This window comes from Dendrobates tinctorius, unplaced genomic scaffold (genome assembly GCF_039654945.1).
Source record: "Dendrobates tinctorius isolate UK_male_01 unplaced genomic scaffold, ASM3965494v1 ptg000150l, whole genome shotgun sequence".
In the NCBI taxonomy this organism is placed as follows: Eukaryota; Metazoa; Chordata; class Amphibia; order Anura; family Dendrobatidae; genus Dendrobates; species Dendrobates tinctorius.
The window spans coordinates 2,221,156-2,240,127 of record NW_027361817.1 but is presented as its reverse complement, the minus strand read 5'-3'; the positions used below and the strand labels follow the sequence as shown (position 1 = coordinate 2,240,127).

At 44.9% G+C, this 18,972-nt stretch overlaps 1 protein-coding gene across 1 annotated transcript in view; it reads left to right on the top strand.

Annotated features, from left to right (window-relative positions):
• The first annotated feature begins 6,268 nt into the window (after positions 1 to 6,268).
• FOXK1 (forkhead box K1) overlaps positions 6,269 to 18,972 on the top strand; it is a 136,637-nt gene continuing 123,933 nt past the window's right edge. The window contains exon 1 of the mRNA XM_073546657.1: positions 6,269 to 6,856. Coding sequence (XP_073402758.1) covers positions 6,324 to 6,856 — 533 coding nt within the window. The 5' untranslated portion in view covers positions 6,269 to 6,323. The remainder of the gene's footprint in view (positions 6,857 to 18,972) is intronic.

Below are 18,972 nucleotides of genomic sequence, written 5' to 3'. Positions count from 1 at the left end.
GCACACCACTGCCCCAGCAAATGATAGAAAAAAGATGGCGCTTGCTACCATGGACTGGTAGAACATTTCCAGCATTTTACTGCACACATTGAATGACCTGAGCTTCCGCAGAAAGTACAGTCTGCTCATTCCCTTCTTGTGAACCTTCTCTGCATGACACCTCTAATCAAGTTTGCTGTCAAGGTGAACCCCCAAGTATTTGCAGCTCTCAACCATCTCCACCTCCTGGCCAGCAACAGTGATCGGTAAGTAGCCTTTTTTTCTTCTATAACTCACCACCATCTCCTTGGTTTTCTTTACATTTGGTTCTAGACAGTTAGTCTGGCACCAATCCACAAAGTCAGAAACAACGCTTCTCTATTCCTCCTCACCCCGGTCCCCCACAATGCCCCCTACAATCACTGAGTCATCTGAGAATTTTTGGAGGTGACAGAAATCGGATTTATACTGAAAGTCAGCTGTATACAATTTGAAGAGGAAGGGTGACAGCACTGTACCCTGAGGGGCTCCCACACTACTCCGTACACTGACAGATACGACCTCCCCCATCCTTACAAACTGCGGCCTGTCCGTCAGGTAGTTGCTTATCCAGTTCACCATCCCCTCATCCACTGCCATATAAGTCAACTTATTTCGTAATGAGAGGCTGTAAGGTATTGAAAGCACTAGAGAAGTCAAAGAACATGGCGCGCACTGCAGTTCCATCATTGTCCAAGAATTAATGTATTGTATGTAGTAGAGACACTACAGCATCATGCACTGCCTGGGCCCAACACACAGCGGGTGCGCGAAGATATGACGTCATCGCGCACTCGCACTCCCGCAGTGTCAGTGGGGAATGATGGGAGAGGGAGCGTCAGCTGACGCTCTCTCCTCCATCATTGCTTTGAACTGTACCGGCTGACGCCGGTATAGATCAATGCGGCGGGGGGAGTCGGCACTGGGGGCAGGCGGGCCCCCCTGCCTCATAAGCCCCATAGTGGCTGCGGCCACCGGCTGGGGGCCCCCTGGCTGGAGGGGCCCCCTCTCCCCCGGGGCCCCCGTTCAATGAACGGGTTGCACGGGCGGTAGGTCCACCCCTGCTGAGATTGTAGGCTCCTGTTAAACAGGAGCTGAAAGACATTACATATTTGGTTTGCACACACTTTTAGGACACGTGGACTGAGGCCATCAGGCCCAGCTGCTTTGCCAATGACTAGTTTACGAAACTGTTTCCTCACATCACTTGGGGAGACAGTGAAAGCGGGCAGTTCATCATCCAAAGTCAATGCTGCCGATCGTTCCTCAGCTCTATCCCTCACTCCTGATGATGCAGCACATGTGATGATAAATCTGTTGAAGAACTCGTTCATTTCATTAGCCATGGGCAAATCCACTTCCCCATGCTCCGGCCTAGCCTTAAACCCAGTTAACTGCTTCATGCTCGACCACACCTCCTTGGAATTGTTGTGTGACAATTTATTTTCTAATTTAATTTGGAATGCCTCACGGGCATTCTTAATTTTCCCCTTTAACCCCTTAGCGACAGAGGCAGTTTGCAGCTTAATGACCAGGCCAATTTTTACAATTCTGACCACTGTTACTTTATGAGGTTATAACTCTGGAACGCTTTAATGGATCCAGCTGATTCTGAGAATGTTTTTTCGTGACATATTGTACTTCATGTTAGTGGTAAAATTTCTTCGATAAGTTTTGTGTTTATTTATGAAAAAAATGGAAATATGGCGAAAATTTTGCAATTTTAAAACTTTAAAATTTTATGCCCTTAAATCAGAGAGATGTGTCACACAAATTTCTTAATAAATAACATTTCCCACATGTCTACTTTACATCAGCACAATTTTGGAAGCAAAATTTTTTTTTGTTAGGAAGTTATAAGGGTTAAAAGTTGACCAGCGATTTCTCATTTTTACAACAAAATTTACAAAACCAATTTTTTTTAGGGACATCATATTTAAAGTCATTTTGAGGGGTGTACATGACAGAAAATACCCAAAATTGGCACCATTCTAAAAACTAGACCCCTCAAGGTGCTTAAAACCACATTCAAGAAGTTTATTAACCCTTTACGTGCTTCACAGGAACTAAAACAATGTGGAAGGAAAAAATTAGCATCTAACTTTTTTTTGCAAAAAATTTACTTCAGAACCATTTTTTTTTATTTTCACAAGTGTTAAAAGAGAAAATCAACCACAAAATTTGTTGTACAATTTGCCCTGAATACGCCGATACCCCATATGTGGGGGTAAACCACTTTTTCTGCACACGGCAGAGCTCGCAAGGGATGGAGCGCCGTTTGACTTTTTCAACGCAGAATTGACTGGAATTAAGATCGGATGCCATGTTGCGTTCGGAGAGCCCTTAATGTGCCTAAACAGTGGAAACCTCCAACAAGTGACCCCATTTTGGAAACTAGACCCCTTAAGGAACTTATATAGATGTGTGGTGAGCACTTTGAACCTTCAAGTGCTTCACAGAAGTTTATAACAAAGAGCCGTGAAAATAAAAAATATTTTTTTTTCCACAAAAATTATCTTTTTGCCCCAAAATTTTTATTTTTACAAGGGTAACAGGAGAAATCATACCCCCACAGTTGTTGTGTGATTTGTCCTGAGTACGCTGATACCCCATATGTGGGGGGGAACCACTGTTTGGGTGCATGGGAGAGCTTGGAAGGGAAGGAGTGCCATTTTGAAATGCAGACTTTGATGGAATGGTCTGCAGCGTCATGTTGCGTTTGCAGAGCCCCTGATGGGCCTAAACAGTGGAAACTCCCCACAAGTGACCCCATTTTAGAAATTAGACCCCCCAAGGAGCTTATCGAGATGTGTGGTGAGTACTTTGAACCCCCAAGCGCTTCACAGAAATTTATAAACGCAGAGCCGAATAAAGTCTTTTTTATTTCCACAAAAGTAATTTTTTAGACCCCAATTTTTAGACCTCCAAATTTGGTAAATAGTGGAAACACCTCAATTCTTGCTCCAACCCTAACCCCAACACACCACTAACCCTAATCCCAAACCTAATCCCTAATCATAATTCTAACCCTAATCCTAGTTCGCCCTAACCCTAATTCTAACCCTAGCCCTACCCTAACCCTCGCCCTAACACTAGCCCTAACCCTAATGGAAAACTGAAAAAAAAAATATTTTCTTTATTTTGGCCTAACTAAGGGGGTGATAAACGGGGGGGTTATGTACTATTTTCTTTATTTTGATCACTATGATAGTTTATCATAGTGATCAAAATGAATGAATGGAATCTGCCAGCCGGATCTGGCAGAATCCCGGCGGGCGCACTGCGCATGCGCCCACCATTTTCTTCCGGATCCAAGATGGCGACGCCCACCGCAGGATGCCGGCGGGACGCGGGACCACCGGGAGGGGACCCTGGTCCACGGAGAGGTACCGGGGGGGGGGGTATCGGAGACCCTAGTTCTCTCTCCTCTGATGTGTGATCACATCAGAGGAAAGAGAAATTTAATGCAAAATCGCGGCTTTTTTTTTTTGCGGTCGCCGTTATAGGGTTTATAACAGCGATTGCAAAAGCGGGGTCGGTAAAAACCGACCGATTCATGTTCTCTGGGGTCTCGGCTACCCCCGGCTGCCGAGACCCTGGAGAAAATCACTATTCACTTTCTCCACAGCGCCGTGAATTAGCGGAGCTGTGGTTTAAGTACACTTAATTACCGCCGTTAAAAGGCGTATAGGCGGTCGCTAAGGGGTTACGTCCCTTTGTATTATTATTGAAAACTGGAGTAAATGCACTGATAAAGGTGTGTTCACATTGAGGGTATGTGCACTCGTAAGCGGTTTTTTCATGTTTTTACCAAATAAAACGCTTAAAAGAAGCATCCCATTCATTTTAATGAATTCCGCACTTTTTGTGCATATTGATGCGTTTTTTCCGCAAAAAAACGCATCGCGGTAAAAAACGCAGCATGCTCATTAATTTCGAGGAAAATTCCGCATTTCTAGCTATTTTCTATGAGACTGGGGACGCTCCGGAAAAAAACGCACAAAAAAGCGCAGAAAAAAAACACGCGTTTTCTGGGAAGGAGTCCGGTTTTCAGTCAGGAATTTTCTGCATACGTCTGCACATAGCCTGAGTCTGTTTACGGAGTTATTAGAGAATAATCGCTCAAAAATCCATCTAAAAACCGTGGGTGTTTCTGCTCCAAAAACTCAAAGTTTCAATGTGAACAAACCATAAGAATACGTGCACATGGCATCTTTTCCATGTCGGCATACCCGCATCATTTGTAAAGCAGAAGACGCTCCAGGATAATGCTCTGTATTTTTACTGAAGATTCATCTTTTACTTGTTTTCAGTCGTTTTTGCGGCGTCTCTGGATTTTTTATTTTATTCCATATATAACATGGTGGTGTCAAAAGAATAGACTGGTCACTATTTTTTTTTTTTTAGACACCTCACAGATATAGACTAAAGCACTTAAAGCAAATCTGTCCCTAGGATCACTCCTCATAACAGTCCATATGGTCACACAGATCATAGGAAGCTGAATAAAATGACACCGTGACATCTGATGTGGTAGTCCAGAGAAATCCATTTTTTCCTTATATGTAAATGAGCTGTTAAGATCTATGGGCTGGACACTGATTTGCATGAGAATCTGCCCCTAGAGATTATAATAAACTAGAGGTGTGCCCGATGCTATCGCATTGGGAGGGAAGTGTGTGTGTACGTGTGTGTGTGAGTGTATGTGAATACGTGTGTGAGTACAGGCGGCGGTGGGGGGGTTCAGCGGCGGCAGGTCCAGCGGTGGGGGGGGTCCTGGCAGCGGCCAGCTGGCAGGAAAGACTGCGGCTTGGGACTGTGCACAGGCCGCGGTCTTTCCTGCCGGCTGTGACCGAGGTGGGTGGGAGGGCAGCGGTGGGGGGGTCCTGGCGACAACCAGCCGGCAGGAAAGACCGCGGTCTTTCCTGGCGGCTGTGACGGAGGTGGTTGGGCAGGCAGCAGCGGGGGGAGTCCATCGGTGGTGGGTCCGGCAGCAGGGATCCTGTCGATGTCCCACTGGTGGTCCTGGCACCACCAGCGGGCGCCATATTGGAACACCCATCACTGGGGTATTTCAATATGGTGGTCGGCATACTTCCGGTCGGCGCAGTGGATTGTGGGATTCGGGAACATCCAGATGGAAGTGGATGACAGACAATTTAAGGTAATTATATATATAGATGAAAGAGGGAGTTACCAGTGTGAGACGTGTAGTGACTGACAGTCTGCTCTCCTGGTCTGTATGTCTCACACTAGTAACTCCCCTTGCATTTATAATAGTGTTGATAGAATAGCTTTGGATAAGCACTTATCCGAATAGCTGCCCCGGTTACCTGGAGCGCTCCTGATGATCAGCTGTTCGGCGCCGCACTGCATGTGTCGTGGCTGTGTGACAGTCACAACACAAGCATGGAGAGCCTTTTTGTTGTGACTGTCGCACAGCTGGGACACATGCAACTGCTGCGCTGACCAGCTGATTATCGGGAGCGCTCCAGGTATTTGAGTGAGTGTTTATCCGAAGCTATTCAATCATCCCTAATAATAATCCCTGGAGGCAGAGTCTCATGCAGATCAGTTAAATCAACAGCCACGGAGACACCATCACGTTTCTCAACGCAAGCAATGACTAGCCAGGTCTAACCGGGAAGGAACAACCACAGGAAGGGCAGTCTCCAATGAAGGAAACCACCTATGCCAAAACATGGTATCCATCCACAGACAGCTGTTTCGGGGTATTTGCCCCTCATCAGTGTGGAGTAGGAAACTGGCCAGTAGGAGCAATGCCTAGTAGAAGACTGTGAAAAATGAGGATGAGCGACCTCATGGAGATCAACATCCAACACTGCGGAGACACCATCACGTCTCTCAACGCAGTGATTCTAGAGCAATGCCCCCATCCCTTATGGGAAATATGCAAAACAGCTGTCTGTGGATGGATACCATGTTTGGCATGTGATGGTGTCTCCGCAGTGTTGGATGTTGATCTCCAGGAGGTCACTCATCCTCATTTTCATGCAGATCAGTGTCCGGCCCATAGATCCGAACAGCTCATTTACATACTAAGAAAACCAAGACTGTATCTGGAATAGTAGGTGGGATCTCAGCTATGAAGGTGCCATGCTATTCAGCGTCCTATGACTTATATGCCCATATAGACGGCTGATCCTACTCCCCTTTAATAAGTAATGAAAGGCAACACATACACAAGTCGCTTTGACATCACAGTGCAGATATTGGCAGGTTTGGGCTTTTTCAGGCAGAATCCGAACTGAAGTGGTGCCCTGCACATGCCCTAAGTGGGCCCCATGTGGGCCCCTGCCAGGAGCATGCCCCAGCACCTGAGCTCTGGCCCTCCCCCTGTGGCCGGCCATCTCCCTCCGCTCCGCCCGTCTGCCCGCCTGCAGTTACTCAGTTTCAACAACCAAAACAATCCTAGCTGGCAGCGCGCCGTCACGGCCGCCATGGAGCCTGGAGAAGACTCGGGGGTGCTGGCCCTGCTGGCGCTCCGCTCGGCCCCCTGCAGCCCCGTGCAGTCCGGGGGGCGCCCTGCGGCCTGTGACCTGGCCTCCCCGCCACATGAAGCCCCCCCAGCGCTGGCCCGGCTGGAGGGGCGAGACTTCGAGTTCTTCATGCGAACTTCTCAAGTGATCATCGGCCGGGACTCCAGCCAGGGCTCGGTGGATGTGAACATGGGCCGCTCCAGCTTCATCTCCCGCCGCCACCTTCAGATCAACTTCGTGGAGCCGCACTTCTACCTGCGCTGCCTGGGCAAGAACGGGGTGTTTGTGGATGGGGCCTTCCAGAGGCGGGGGGCGCCCCCTCTGCAGCTCTCCAGCCAGTGAGTAGAGGCCTACAGTGTGGGGAAAGGGGGCGAGTTTCCTCGTGTGTTCGTCACGCGTGGCCGCTCTCACTTTATGGCGCTCTCTGTCGAGGATTATGTCAACACTGTGAGAAAACGTGCTGCTCACAGGAGCGCAGGCTGCCGCCACCCAGGGGCTTGTGCCTTCATGGGGAAGTCTCCTGTACAGCAAATGACACGTCTGTGCGACACTGCCCGTCCTGCGCCGGCTCTGACAGTTGCGACATGTCAGCCGTGCAAACCGGTGAGCTGAAAGTGACTTGTAGCCAGCGGCCAATCAGAGCCTGCTGCTCTTTCTGTGAGCTGCACTGACAAAATACAACCTGCCCTCTGATTGGCTGCTCGCTGCACCAGTGCTTCTTTTCCTGTTTTTTTCTCTGAGGCGTCTTCTGCTTCACTTGGTTCAGGAGACAAATCTGAAGCGGTTTTTCAAGCAGAAACGCCTCAAGAATTCACACGCTGCTTCTTTCTACACGTGGAATTTGCACCCTCAGCTTTTCCACACCATTTTTTTTAGCTAATTATTTGGATTGGGAAATGCTCTTATAGCCATAGTGCTCATCACGCTGTAGTGTCTTGTCAGTGCGTGGTACAGAAATGCACGTTGTTTTGCTGAGGATTTTGATTAGGTTTGTTGAAGTTTTTGCTGCAGAAATGCACCTGAAAGCACTTACTAGGTCATTTAAAAAAAAGTGTAAAAACCATGCTGAAAAAATGCATCAAACAACGCGGGTTCTATGGAATGAAGAAATCAGTGTGAACGTGGCCTTATATTCCTAGCAGATTTCAGTGAGGATCTCGTAGAGCCTGCTCTGAAATCCACAGGGTAAGTGTACATGACATCAGACATAGTCCATGTAAAATCCACCCAAGAAAGCCTCTCTAAGGGCTCATACTCGCATGCAAGGAACTTGGACGAGTCCGTACTCGGGACTGGAGTGTGCGCCTGCATGTATTTCTCTGCAGCTGAATGCTCTGGTCCTGAGCGCCTGCGGCAGTGCTGGGTACTGACGTGTGAGACTCGTCCGAGTTTCTCGCATATGAGCCCGGAGATACTAAGAAGCATACATGCACCTTGTCGTGTCAGCCACACTTGGGCATATGCGCAGGCTTTTGTCAGATTTGAGCTGCTTCAGGCTTTGAAAGCCGCGATGTGGCCAGAACAGGTGACCTGGTCATTCTTCAGGCGGCTTGGAAGCCGCACAGTAGTTTATATCAAAATGTCTCAAAAATGTCAGTGAAAACTAAAAGAAACAGACTCCAGAAAAAGATGCTACAGGAGGACAAAAGATCTCGGCGTATCCTGAAGGGACTTCCTGTGGACAACTCGGTGGGTACACCGCCATCTAAACGACGCTGTGCACATACCCTGAGTGTCTGCATTGTTTTTCACACAGAAGATGCTTCAGGCTATCACCGGCAACCTGAAGCTTCTTTTTTGTGATGTCCCCGGGATATCTTTTAGGCCATGTGCAGACGCTGCGGATTTGGCCTCTGCATACAGTGTACAGTACAATGTAAGTCTGTGTGATGTACAATTCGCAGTGCACATGCTGCGGATTTTCAACTGCAGAAAAGCTGCGATTTTGAATCCGCAGAAAGAATTGATATGTCAATTCTTTCTGCGGATTCCCCTGCGGTTTGCCACCTATTCCATTGTCCAAGTGTCAAACCGCAGGCCAATCCACAGGTAAAACCGCTGGCCAATCCGCAGGTAAAACCGGTCATTTTAGCTGCGGTTTTACCTGCAGATCCGCAGATACAAATCTGCGGGTGAATCCGCAGCGTGTGCACATAGCCTAACAGAGGCAGTATAACGGACTGGAGATTTTTTTAGCCATCTCAGGGCGTTGGAAGCCTGAAGAGGTTAAAGTGACAAAAGACAGAGCAAGCCGTATTTGTTCAGTAGTTTTGGCCCTTCTTCAGGCGGGTTACAGGCAGAATTCACCAGATAAAGACGTGTGAACATATCCTGACTGACCATTCATAAATTGGTAGGACAGCCCCCGCACCCCGGAACACATTGTAATTCCCCTCTCACGTGTAGCAGAATAGCTGTGTTGGCCATATAACATCTCCCCTTTTATTCCTGAGTCGTAGGGCAATCTCACTGTGACCAATGGATGTTTTCTGCTGTCATCTGTCACTGGTAGATTTGAGGATCTACGACATCTTGTGAGATAAATAGATCTAACCGAGATTGTTCTGTTTTGAGATGAGTTTGGGTCCCAATTCTAATGGAAAGATCCTCTTCTGACCAGATTGTAGGATAATGCTGTGTGCTCTGTTCTTTGCGTGGAAACCTGACGGACTTGGGTCTCAGAAATAAACTGCACATAGTGGTCGACGCTCATGGGCTCTGATTTTTCATGCAGTGATTGAGAGGGAAGTTCACGTTAACAATTGTTATTACCGTTCCCCTCCGATCATCGTTAGCACATCGCCCGTTTACACCCGGGGTTCTGCTGCTCACCAGCAATCATTTGTATGCCTCGACAAAGATGTGATCAATCAAACAATTGCAAGGTCACCAGGCCGGTTTACTTTGGGCAGTGCACAAGAAAGAAGGCTGATGTGAACGTAATTTAGTTCAGCATGGAAAGTTATGAAACTATACCAATCTCATTCATGCAACAACAAAAAAGTGGCTTGTAAAAGGCTTCCAAATTCCTGTTTCTTCCAAGTCTATTTGATTGCAGAGTACTGAGGCTGAGAGTGAAAGGGTCAGGACCTGCGTCTCTCTGAGATTTGTGGTGATCAGAACATTATCCTGCAGCAGACCCTCACTGCCCCCTGGAAGGGTGCTTTCACCTGCGTTCAGGCACGTGCTCTGTGATCTCGTCGGGGCTTATGTCTGAACCCCCACAAAATGTGATCCGGACGCATGCGCTTTCTGGGACATAGACTATAATGGTACCGGAAGAGCATACGTGTGCTCTGTCGTGCATCATTTTTGGGCTTGTACACCTACTGTAGATTGACACTCAGACGTGGTAGACTGCAACTAGGTGTCCACCTCCAGTAGGCGTACACACCCAAAAATGATACACAGCAAAGCGCGCGTTCGCTATCTCAGCACCATTATACTCTATGGCCCCGTTGGCACATACGCCTGAATCCCGTTTTGTGTGGAGGTTCGGGCAGAAGCCCCGACTGGGCCACCGAACAGGTGCCAGAAGGCATTGTGAAAGCACCCTAATGGAATTATCGGATTTTTCTCTCCCAAGCATCCTGTTGTCATTATTTCCTCTCTCCAGTGATACATATGTATGTATTTCCTCTCTCCAGTGATATGTATATGTAGCAAACAAATATAGGCAATTTGCATAAGTAAATGAAGTCAGTGAGTAAAAATTATGTATGTAATAATTAGGCTCATGAGTACTTAGCCAGTAAGTATATATGGTGATGGACCGGAATTACTGTACTTAGGAAATCATATAGGAAACACATGGAATTATGACCATAATATCAAGAAATATAAAAGAAATAAATCTTTATTGAAAATGTGTTAAAATATAAGATAATATGAGACACAGTTAAGCCCTTTGATAAAATGGCATCACACTCCAACATGGAGGGGTAAATGTAACTAAATATATAAAGATGACACTAAATGAATCTCAGTATGTAGGATTAGAGAGACAAAGTAATAATCCAAAGAGGCAATGTAAATGTCACAGTAGGTGAGTCTGGACAAGAGAATAAGTAAGTCTAACAATCCTTTATAACATACTGTGACATGGTAATGAAAAAGATCAGGATACATATATAAATTAAAAATTTGCCGATAGTAGACTGCCAGGTCCCTTACGCGCTTTTCGGCGCTAATGCCTTCTTCTGGGGGAGGCATTTTTATATTTATTGTTATAGTCATGATTGCACATATTTCCTATATGATTTTATATGTAAATACAGGTCTAAGGGTTCATTTAGATGTGGATATTCTATGGACTTTTGCTGTCCGTATGAGGTGTACAAGTCCAAGGTGTCATGTAGCAGCAGTGCCATATACATAGGCCCCGATTCATCAAAGCTGTTATGCCAGAATTCTGGCTTAAAAAGCCTTGAAAAGTCGCAACATTTTGGTGTAATGCAAGGATGGGCTAAAATTTTGTGACATTTGGAGTTCTAACAAATTGATTGGAGCTAGTGCGTGACGGCGTTCCTTAAAGGGAATCTGTCACCTCATTTTTCACCTATGAGATGCGGCCACCGCAATCAGGGGCTTATCTACATCATTCTGTAATGCTATACATAAGCCCCCGATGTAACCTGAAAGATAAGAAAAATGAGTTAGGTTATACTCACCCAGGAGTCCTCTCCGGTCCGATGGGTGTCGCAGTCCGGTCCTCCCATCTTCTAGCAATGACGTCCTCCTCCTTACTTCTGCCACGGCTCCTGCGCAGGTGTACTGATCTGCCCTATTGAGAGCAGAGAGAGTACTGCAGTGCGCAGGTGCCAGAAAAGGTCAGAGAGGTCCGGTGCCTGCGCACTGCAGTACTTTACTCTGCCCTCTGTAGGTTATATATAGTACGCCTGCGCAGGAGCCGCGACAGAAGTAAGAAGGAGGTTGTCATTGCTAGAAGATGGGAGGCGCCGGACCGGACCATGACACCCACCGCACTGGACCACCCCCCCAGTGAGTTTAATGTAACTTATTTTTCTTCTCTTTCAGGTTACATTGGGGGCTTATCTACAGCATTACAGAATGCTGTAGATAAGCCCCTGATGGCGGTGGATGCATCTTATATGCCAAAAATGAGGTGACAGGTTCCCTTTAAGCCACTCATCAGTCACTTCTGATTCTTTAAGAGGTGTGCTCTTCTTAATAAATCAGGAGTTTCTGATGCCAGCATACCTCCTCAAGACCTGTGTGAAAATTGCAGGTCCTAATGAAACGGCCTTCATGGAATGACTTGAAAAGTGAATTGTATTCGTTTCAGCAAATTGCTATGATTTTCGTGCAGTCTGCCCTGTTTGCATCCTATGTACCTGGTTTGGAAGTATATATTGTTTCCAAGTGTATCATCAATAGCTAAGCTGCTAATTGACCCAACAAAGGAGATTAGGTGAATGATCTCCCACCCTCTGTCATCGCTTTAGTCCTACTAGGAATGTAGTGGAGAGCATGTTGGGCTGACATTATTGAAACTTAAGGTCCCATACATCCTAATGTGTATGGGGGCCTCCCGATTCTCCCCAGACAGGTTATGTCAGGGAAAAGAGGGATCCGTCCCGGTGTCTGACAGTGGCTGTCTCCTAGAGAACACAAGTGCTGGCATTCCTATGTATGTGGGTTGGGGGAGAATGGTTGTTCAGCTGACGATATGTGTTTGGGGGCTTTACCTCCCTAGTGATAAGTGGAAGGTTTCTACTGTCAGGATGGCAGTGATGTAGACTCTCCTGTCACACAGGACATGGCACATTGCAGCTGTTTACAGTGCAAACACTTGGTGCTCAGTAGCAGGCTGTTACTGGAAGCAGTGCTGTGCTTTCTAGCCAGTGGCATAATGGGCGTGCTGATCAAGCCTTTGTCTGATTAGATAATCCATGTGCTTCTAGCTTGTGAGAATGAGAAGGTATCTAGTATTGATTTGCTGGATAGTGAAACAAGGAGAAAAATAAATTACTTCCACTAATCCCATGCACACATCAGAGATGCAGTACATTTTTTGTATACATTCATTTTTTTGGAGGGATGAGAGTGGCTGTATTTAAATTTATAATCTTTTTAACCCCTTAGTGACAGAGCCAGTTTGCAGCTTAATGACCAGGCAATTTTTACAATTATGACCACTGTCACTTTATGAGGTTATAACTCTGGAACGCTTTAACGGATTCCGCTGATTCAGAGATTGTTTTTTCCAGGGCTGTGGAGTCGGAGTCGGTGCTCATTTTGGTGGAGTCGGAGTCGGTATAAAATGGACCGACTCCGACTCCTAAAATATATAATAAATTGGGTACAGTAATTCAATGCAGAATATGCTGAATATTTTTTCATAGGAATTTGGGAAAGTTATGAAATGTCCTATAAATGACTGTTCTATTCCTGATCTAAGGCTACATTCACACACAGCGTTTTTCCTGCGTTTTTTGAGAATACGTTTTTCAGTTGCAAAAGCTGATCAGCTTTTTAAAAAATTGCATCACCTGAAAGGTTTTTGAGCTCATAAATAATGTTTTCAATAGCAAAAGCAGATTACAAATCTGATTTATCTATATATCCAGTTATCCATATCTGTCTATCCATATCATCATATCTGTACCAAAAAGAATGAAAGCCGGGTAGCACACAGACTAACACTCCTTTTTTTTTTTTTTGCACCAGTCAGGTACACCTCAAAGCTGCCCGAAAGGACGCCCAGGACAGGCATTGCTCCTCTTCAGTAACATATCAACATCTATTGATAGTTGGATTAAATAGAACTGCATTCACCACTACATCTTCTTAAGGTGCAGGCTTTATTTTCAAGTGTAGGGGTGTACAGTACGAGGTTCTGCAGCAGCTGAGGTGTGCAGTATGAAATTCTGCAGAACAGTATGAGGTTCTGCCCCCCCCCCCCCAGGTTTGATCCTGGCTACGCCCATAGTGTGAGTGTAGCCTGAGGATCTAGGCTTTATCTTAGCCAAGATAAGTCATAGTGTGTGTGTGTGTGTGTATATATATATATATATATATATATATATATATATATATATATATATATATATATATATATATATATATATATATATACATACAGTACAGACCAAAAGTTTGGACACACCTTCTCAATCAAAGCGTTTTCTTTATTTTCATGACTGAAAATTTTAGATTCACTCTGAAGGCATCAAAACTATGAATTAACACATGTGGAATTATATAATTAACAAAAAAGTGTGAAACAACTGAAAATACTGTGTGTCTTATATTCTAGGTTCTTCAAAGTAGCCACCTTTTGCTTTGATTTCTGCTTTGCACACTCTTGGCATTCTCTTGATGAGCTTCAAGAGGTAGTCGCCGGAAATGGTTTTCACTTCACAGGTGTGCCCTGTCAGGTTTAATAAGTGGGATTTCTTGCCTTATAAATGAGGATGGGGCCATCAGTTGTGTTGTACAGAAGTGTGGTGGATACACAGGTGATAGTCCTACTGAATAGACTGTTAGAATTTGTATTATGGCAAGAAAAAAGCAGCGGAGTAAAGAAAAACGAGTGGCCATCATTACTTTAAGAAATGAAGGTCAGTCAGTCCGAAAAATTGGGAAAACTTTGAAAGCGTCCCCAAGTGCAGTGGCAAAAAGCATCAAGCGCTACAAAGAAGCTGGCTCACATGAGGACCGCCCCAGGAAAGGAAGACCAAGAGTCACCTCTGCTGCGGAGGATAAGTTCATCCGAGTCACCAGCCTCAGAAATCGCAGGTTAACAGCAGCTCAGATTAGAGACCAGGTCAATGCCACATAGAGCTCTAGCAGCAGACACATCTCTACAACAACTTTTAAGAGGAGACTTTGTGCAGCAGGCCTTCATGGTAAAATAGCTGCTAGGAAACCACTGCTGAGGACATGCAACAAGCAGAAGAGACTTGTTTGGGCTAAAGAACACAAAGAATGGACATTAGACCAGTGGAAATCTGTGCTTTTGTCTGATGAGTCCAAATTTGAGATCTTTGGTTCCCACCACCATGTCTTTTGTGCGACGCAGAAAAGGTGAACGGATGGACTCTACATGCCTGGTTCCCACCGTGAAGCATGGAGGAGGAGGTGAGATGGTGTGGGGGTGCTTTGCTGGTGACACTGTTGGGGATTTATTCAAAATTGAAGGCATACTGATCCAGCATGGCTACCACAGCATCTTGCAGCGGCATGCTATTCCATCCGGTTTGCGGTTAGTTGGACCATCATTTATTTTTCAACAGGACAATGACCTCAAACACACCTCCAGGCTGTGTAAGGGCTATGTGACCAAGAAGGAGAGTGATGGGGTGCTACGCCAGATGACGTGGCCTCCACAGTCACCAGACCTGAACCCAATCGAGATGGTTTGGGGTGAGCTGGACCACAGAGTGAAGGCAAAAGGGCCAACAAGTGCTAAGCATCTCTGGGAACTCCTTCAAGACTTTTGGAAAACCATTTCCGGTGACTACCTCTTGAAGCTCATCAAGAGAATGCCAAGAGTGTGCAAAGCAGTAATCAAAGCAAAAGGTGGCTACTTTGAAGAACCTAGAATATAAGACATATTTTCAGTTGTTTCACACTTTTTTGTTAATTCTATAATTCCACATGTGTTAATTCATTGTTTTTGATGCCTTCAGAGTGAATCTACAATTTTCATAGTCATGAAAATAAAGAAAACTCTTTGAATGAGAAGGTGTGTCCAAACTTTGGTCTGTACCGTATGTATGTAATCGATATTATACAGTGTATTACATATTTACAATTTATTACAGTTTTTTGTTTTCTAAAGTTGTATTCCAATAAATAGATGCTATGTTCTATCTAAATATCTTGATTATTGGATCATAGAAATGATTAAATGTCTGATGTTCACATTGTACTACAATAAATTTTTCACTTAAATATAAGCAATATATGTGGGAGTCGGAGTCGCAGGTTTGGCTTACCGACTCCACAGCCCTGGTTTTTTCGTGACATATTGTACTTCATGTTAGTGGTAAAATTTCTTCGCTATGTCTTGTGTTTATTTATGAAAAAAAACGGAAATATGGTGAAAATTTTTAAACTTTTGCAATTTTAAGACTTTAAATTTTAATGCCCTTAAATCAGAGAGATCATAAGTTGAGGATCCAAGAAAAGCACTTCTGAGCATCCGCGCTGCTTTAGTGATAAGAATTCTTCAGAAATCCATATAAATCTTTCAAGTTCTTTATTAAATGTACTACAAAAACTACGTGTTTCGAGGTGACAAACCGCACCTCTTCTTCAGGTTACAGTACAGAGTTGCCTCCTCCAGCAGCAAGCCTGGCACCCCGCTACACCGCAACCACCAACCCCGGTAAGCAATAAGATGCAAGGATTATAAGAAGCACCACCATTTTATTAAAAAATATTTGTTTTCTTATTTTTCCCCTCAAAATTTGTGGTGCGTCTTATAAAGCGAAAAATACGGTACTTCAGAACCTTTTTTTTTTTTTTTTTTTTCACAAGTGTTAAAAGAGAAAATGAATCACAAAATGTGTTGTGCAATTTCTCCTGAATACGCTGATACCCTATATGTGGGGATAAACCACTTTTTCGGCGCACGGCAGAGCTCGCAAGGGAAGGAGCGCCTTCTGACTTTTTCAAGGCAGAATTGGCTGGAATTGAGATCGGATGCCATTTTGCGTTCGGAGAGCCCCTGATGTTCTAAAACAGTGGAAACCCCCAACAAGTGACCCCATTTTGGAAACTAGACCCCTTAAGGAACTTATCTAGATGTGTGGTGTGCACTTTGAACCTTAAAGTGCTTCACAGAAGTTTATAACGTAGAACCGTGAAAATAAACAATCATTTTTTTCCACAAAGATGATTTTTCGCCCCCCAATTTTTTTTTTTTTTTACAAGGGTAACAGGAGAAATCATACCCCCACAGTTGTTGTGCGATTTGTCCTGAGTGCGCTGATACCCCATGTGTGGGGATAAACCTCTGTTTGGGCACACGGCAGAGCTCAGAAGGGAAGGAGTACCGTTTGACTTTTTCAATGCAGAATTGGCTGGATTTGAGATTGGACGCCATGTCGCTTTTGGAGAGCCCCTGATGTGCCTAAACAGTGAAAAAACCCCACAAGGGACACCATTTTGGAAATTAGACCCCTTAAGGAACTTATCTAGATGTGTTGTGAGCACTTTCAACCCCCAAGTGCTTCACAGAAGTTTATAGCGCAGAGCAGTGAAAATAAAAAATCACTTTTTTTTCCTCAAAAATGATTTTTTTTTAGCCTGCTATGTTTTATTTTCTCAAGGGTAACAGGAGAAATTGGACCACAAAAGTTGTTGTGCAATTTGTCCTGAGTACGATGATACCCCATATGTGGGGGGGGAACCACTGTTTGGGCACATGGGAGAGCTCGGAAGGGAAGGAGCGCCATTTTGGAATGCAGACTTTGATGGAATGGTCTGCGGGCATCATGTTGCGTTTGGAGAGCCACTGATGTGCCTAAATAGTATAAACCCCCCTCAAGTGACCCCATTTTGGAAACTAGACCCCTGAAGGATCTTATCTAGCTATGTGGTGAGCACTTTGACCCCCCAAGTGCTTCACAGAAGTTATAGATGCAGAGCCGTGAAAATTAAAAATTCTTTTTTTTTCCCACGAAAGTGATTATTTTTAGCCCCCAATTTTTTTTATTTTCCCAAGGGTAACAGGAGAAATTGAACCCCCAATGTTGGTAAATAGTGGAAACCCCTCAATTCTTGCTCCAACCCTAACCCCTCATCCTAATTCTAACCCTAATTCGCCCTATCCCTAATTCTAACCCTAGCCCTAACCATAATTCCAACCCTATTTCTGACCCTAATTTTAACTGAGCCGAGACCCCGGAGAAAATCCGACACTGGGGGGCGCTATTTACCTTCTCCACAGCGCCGTGAATTAACGGCGCTGTGGTTTAAGTACCCTTAACTACCGCCGCTAAAAGGCGTATCGGCGGTCATTAAGGGGTTAAAATGATGAATTATAGGGCGAGTACCTACTGAGATGCAAGGAAGAGGGGTGGCCCTGCTGTTATCAGCAATGCGATCATGGGGAAGCAAGGCAACGCAGTCGGTAAGCCAAAGCAGTGTCCTGGATATCACATTTTTTTTTATACGTCCTTTAGATTAATAGAACATAGCATATTTTCCTCATTTCAAAACTTTAAACTAAATTCCTACAGAAGTTAAATTAAAGGGATTGCCACTACTAGAAAACGCCATATTAATTAACCATATCTGATTGCCTTCCAGTCCTGCGTGGATTTGACATGAACAGTGTCACGTATCTGCTGCAGCCCTCACATGTACGCTGTTCCTCTGCTCAGACAGAGGAGCTCATACTGCTCCACCCTGGGAAGAAGTGCCACTGGGACTATTGAGGAGACTGTTATAATTATTGGGGATAGTGGAACAGGTAGTGAGTAATAACAACCTTTAGGGGTTAATGTGACTGCCAAGGATTATGCCAATGGCCTGATCTTATTACTGGAGGTTTATGGAGATTCTGGGCCAGCAACGAGTAAGGGACTTGCTCTGACATGTGGGATAGTAAAATGGAGAATGGGCTATACAGTTTTTATACTAAGGGTCCCGTTACATTTAGCGATGCACCAACGATCCCGACAACGATACGACCCAGTCAGGATCGCTGGTGCATCGCTAAATGGTCGCTCGTGAGCTGCCAAACAGGCAGATCTCACCAGCGACGTAGCAGCAGTCGTTACTTAGCTGTCAGACGCAGCGATGAAGACGTCCTCCCGCCCGCGTCGCTCGTCGGTGCCAGCAGGAAGCCGCCGCTGAGAAACAGCCCAGGACGTTCTCGCGCTATCAGCGATAGCCAGCGGGGGAGCCGGTCGGAGGTAAGTGTCACACATAGCGATATCGCTAGCAATATCGCTGCTGCATCACAAAATCGGTGACACAGCAGCAGGGTGGATTTGATTTAAATCTAACTGATTTAAATCACGATTTAAATCACGATTTAAATCACTAGTCAGTAAGGCTTGATTTAAATCAGTGATTTAAATCAAAGTTTCTACCTAAACTAGTTCTTGCTACTTTAACATGCAAGTAGATGAAGATTTTTAGAATCACTTTTTATATTACTTTTTTCTCCCCAGTTTAATGGGTTAATCATTCATATTTGGACACCACTGTTCTGTTGTACTTAGGAAGGAGAAAAATAATCCTGACCTTAATAACAATTTAAATAGATTTATTCAACTGAAACAATAACAACATTACAGCATAAGTTATTTGCTTAAACAAACATCCATGTTTGTTAACTAATTTGGCTAAACAAAATATATATATATATATTTTAAGAAACTTAGACTGTCAGCCCAGCCGACACATGAAAAACTTAAATACTACTGTCCCTGCTGTCCTCTGTAGCTCACTTGTCGTCATCTTCATCATCTTC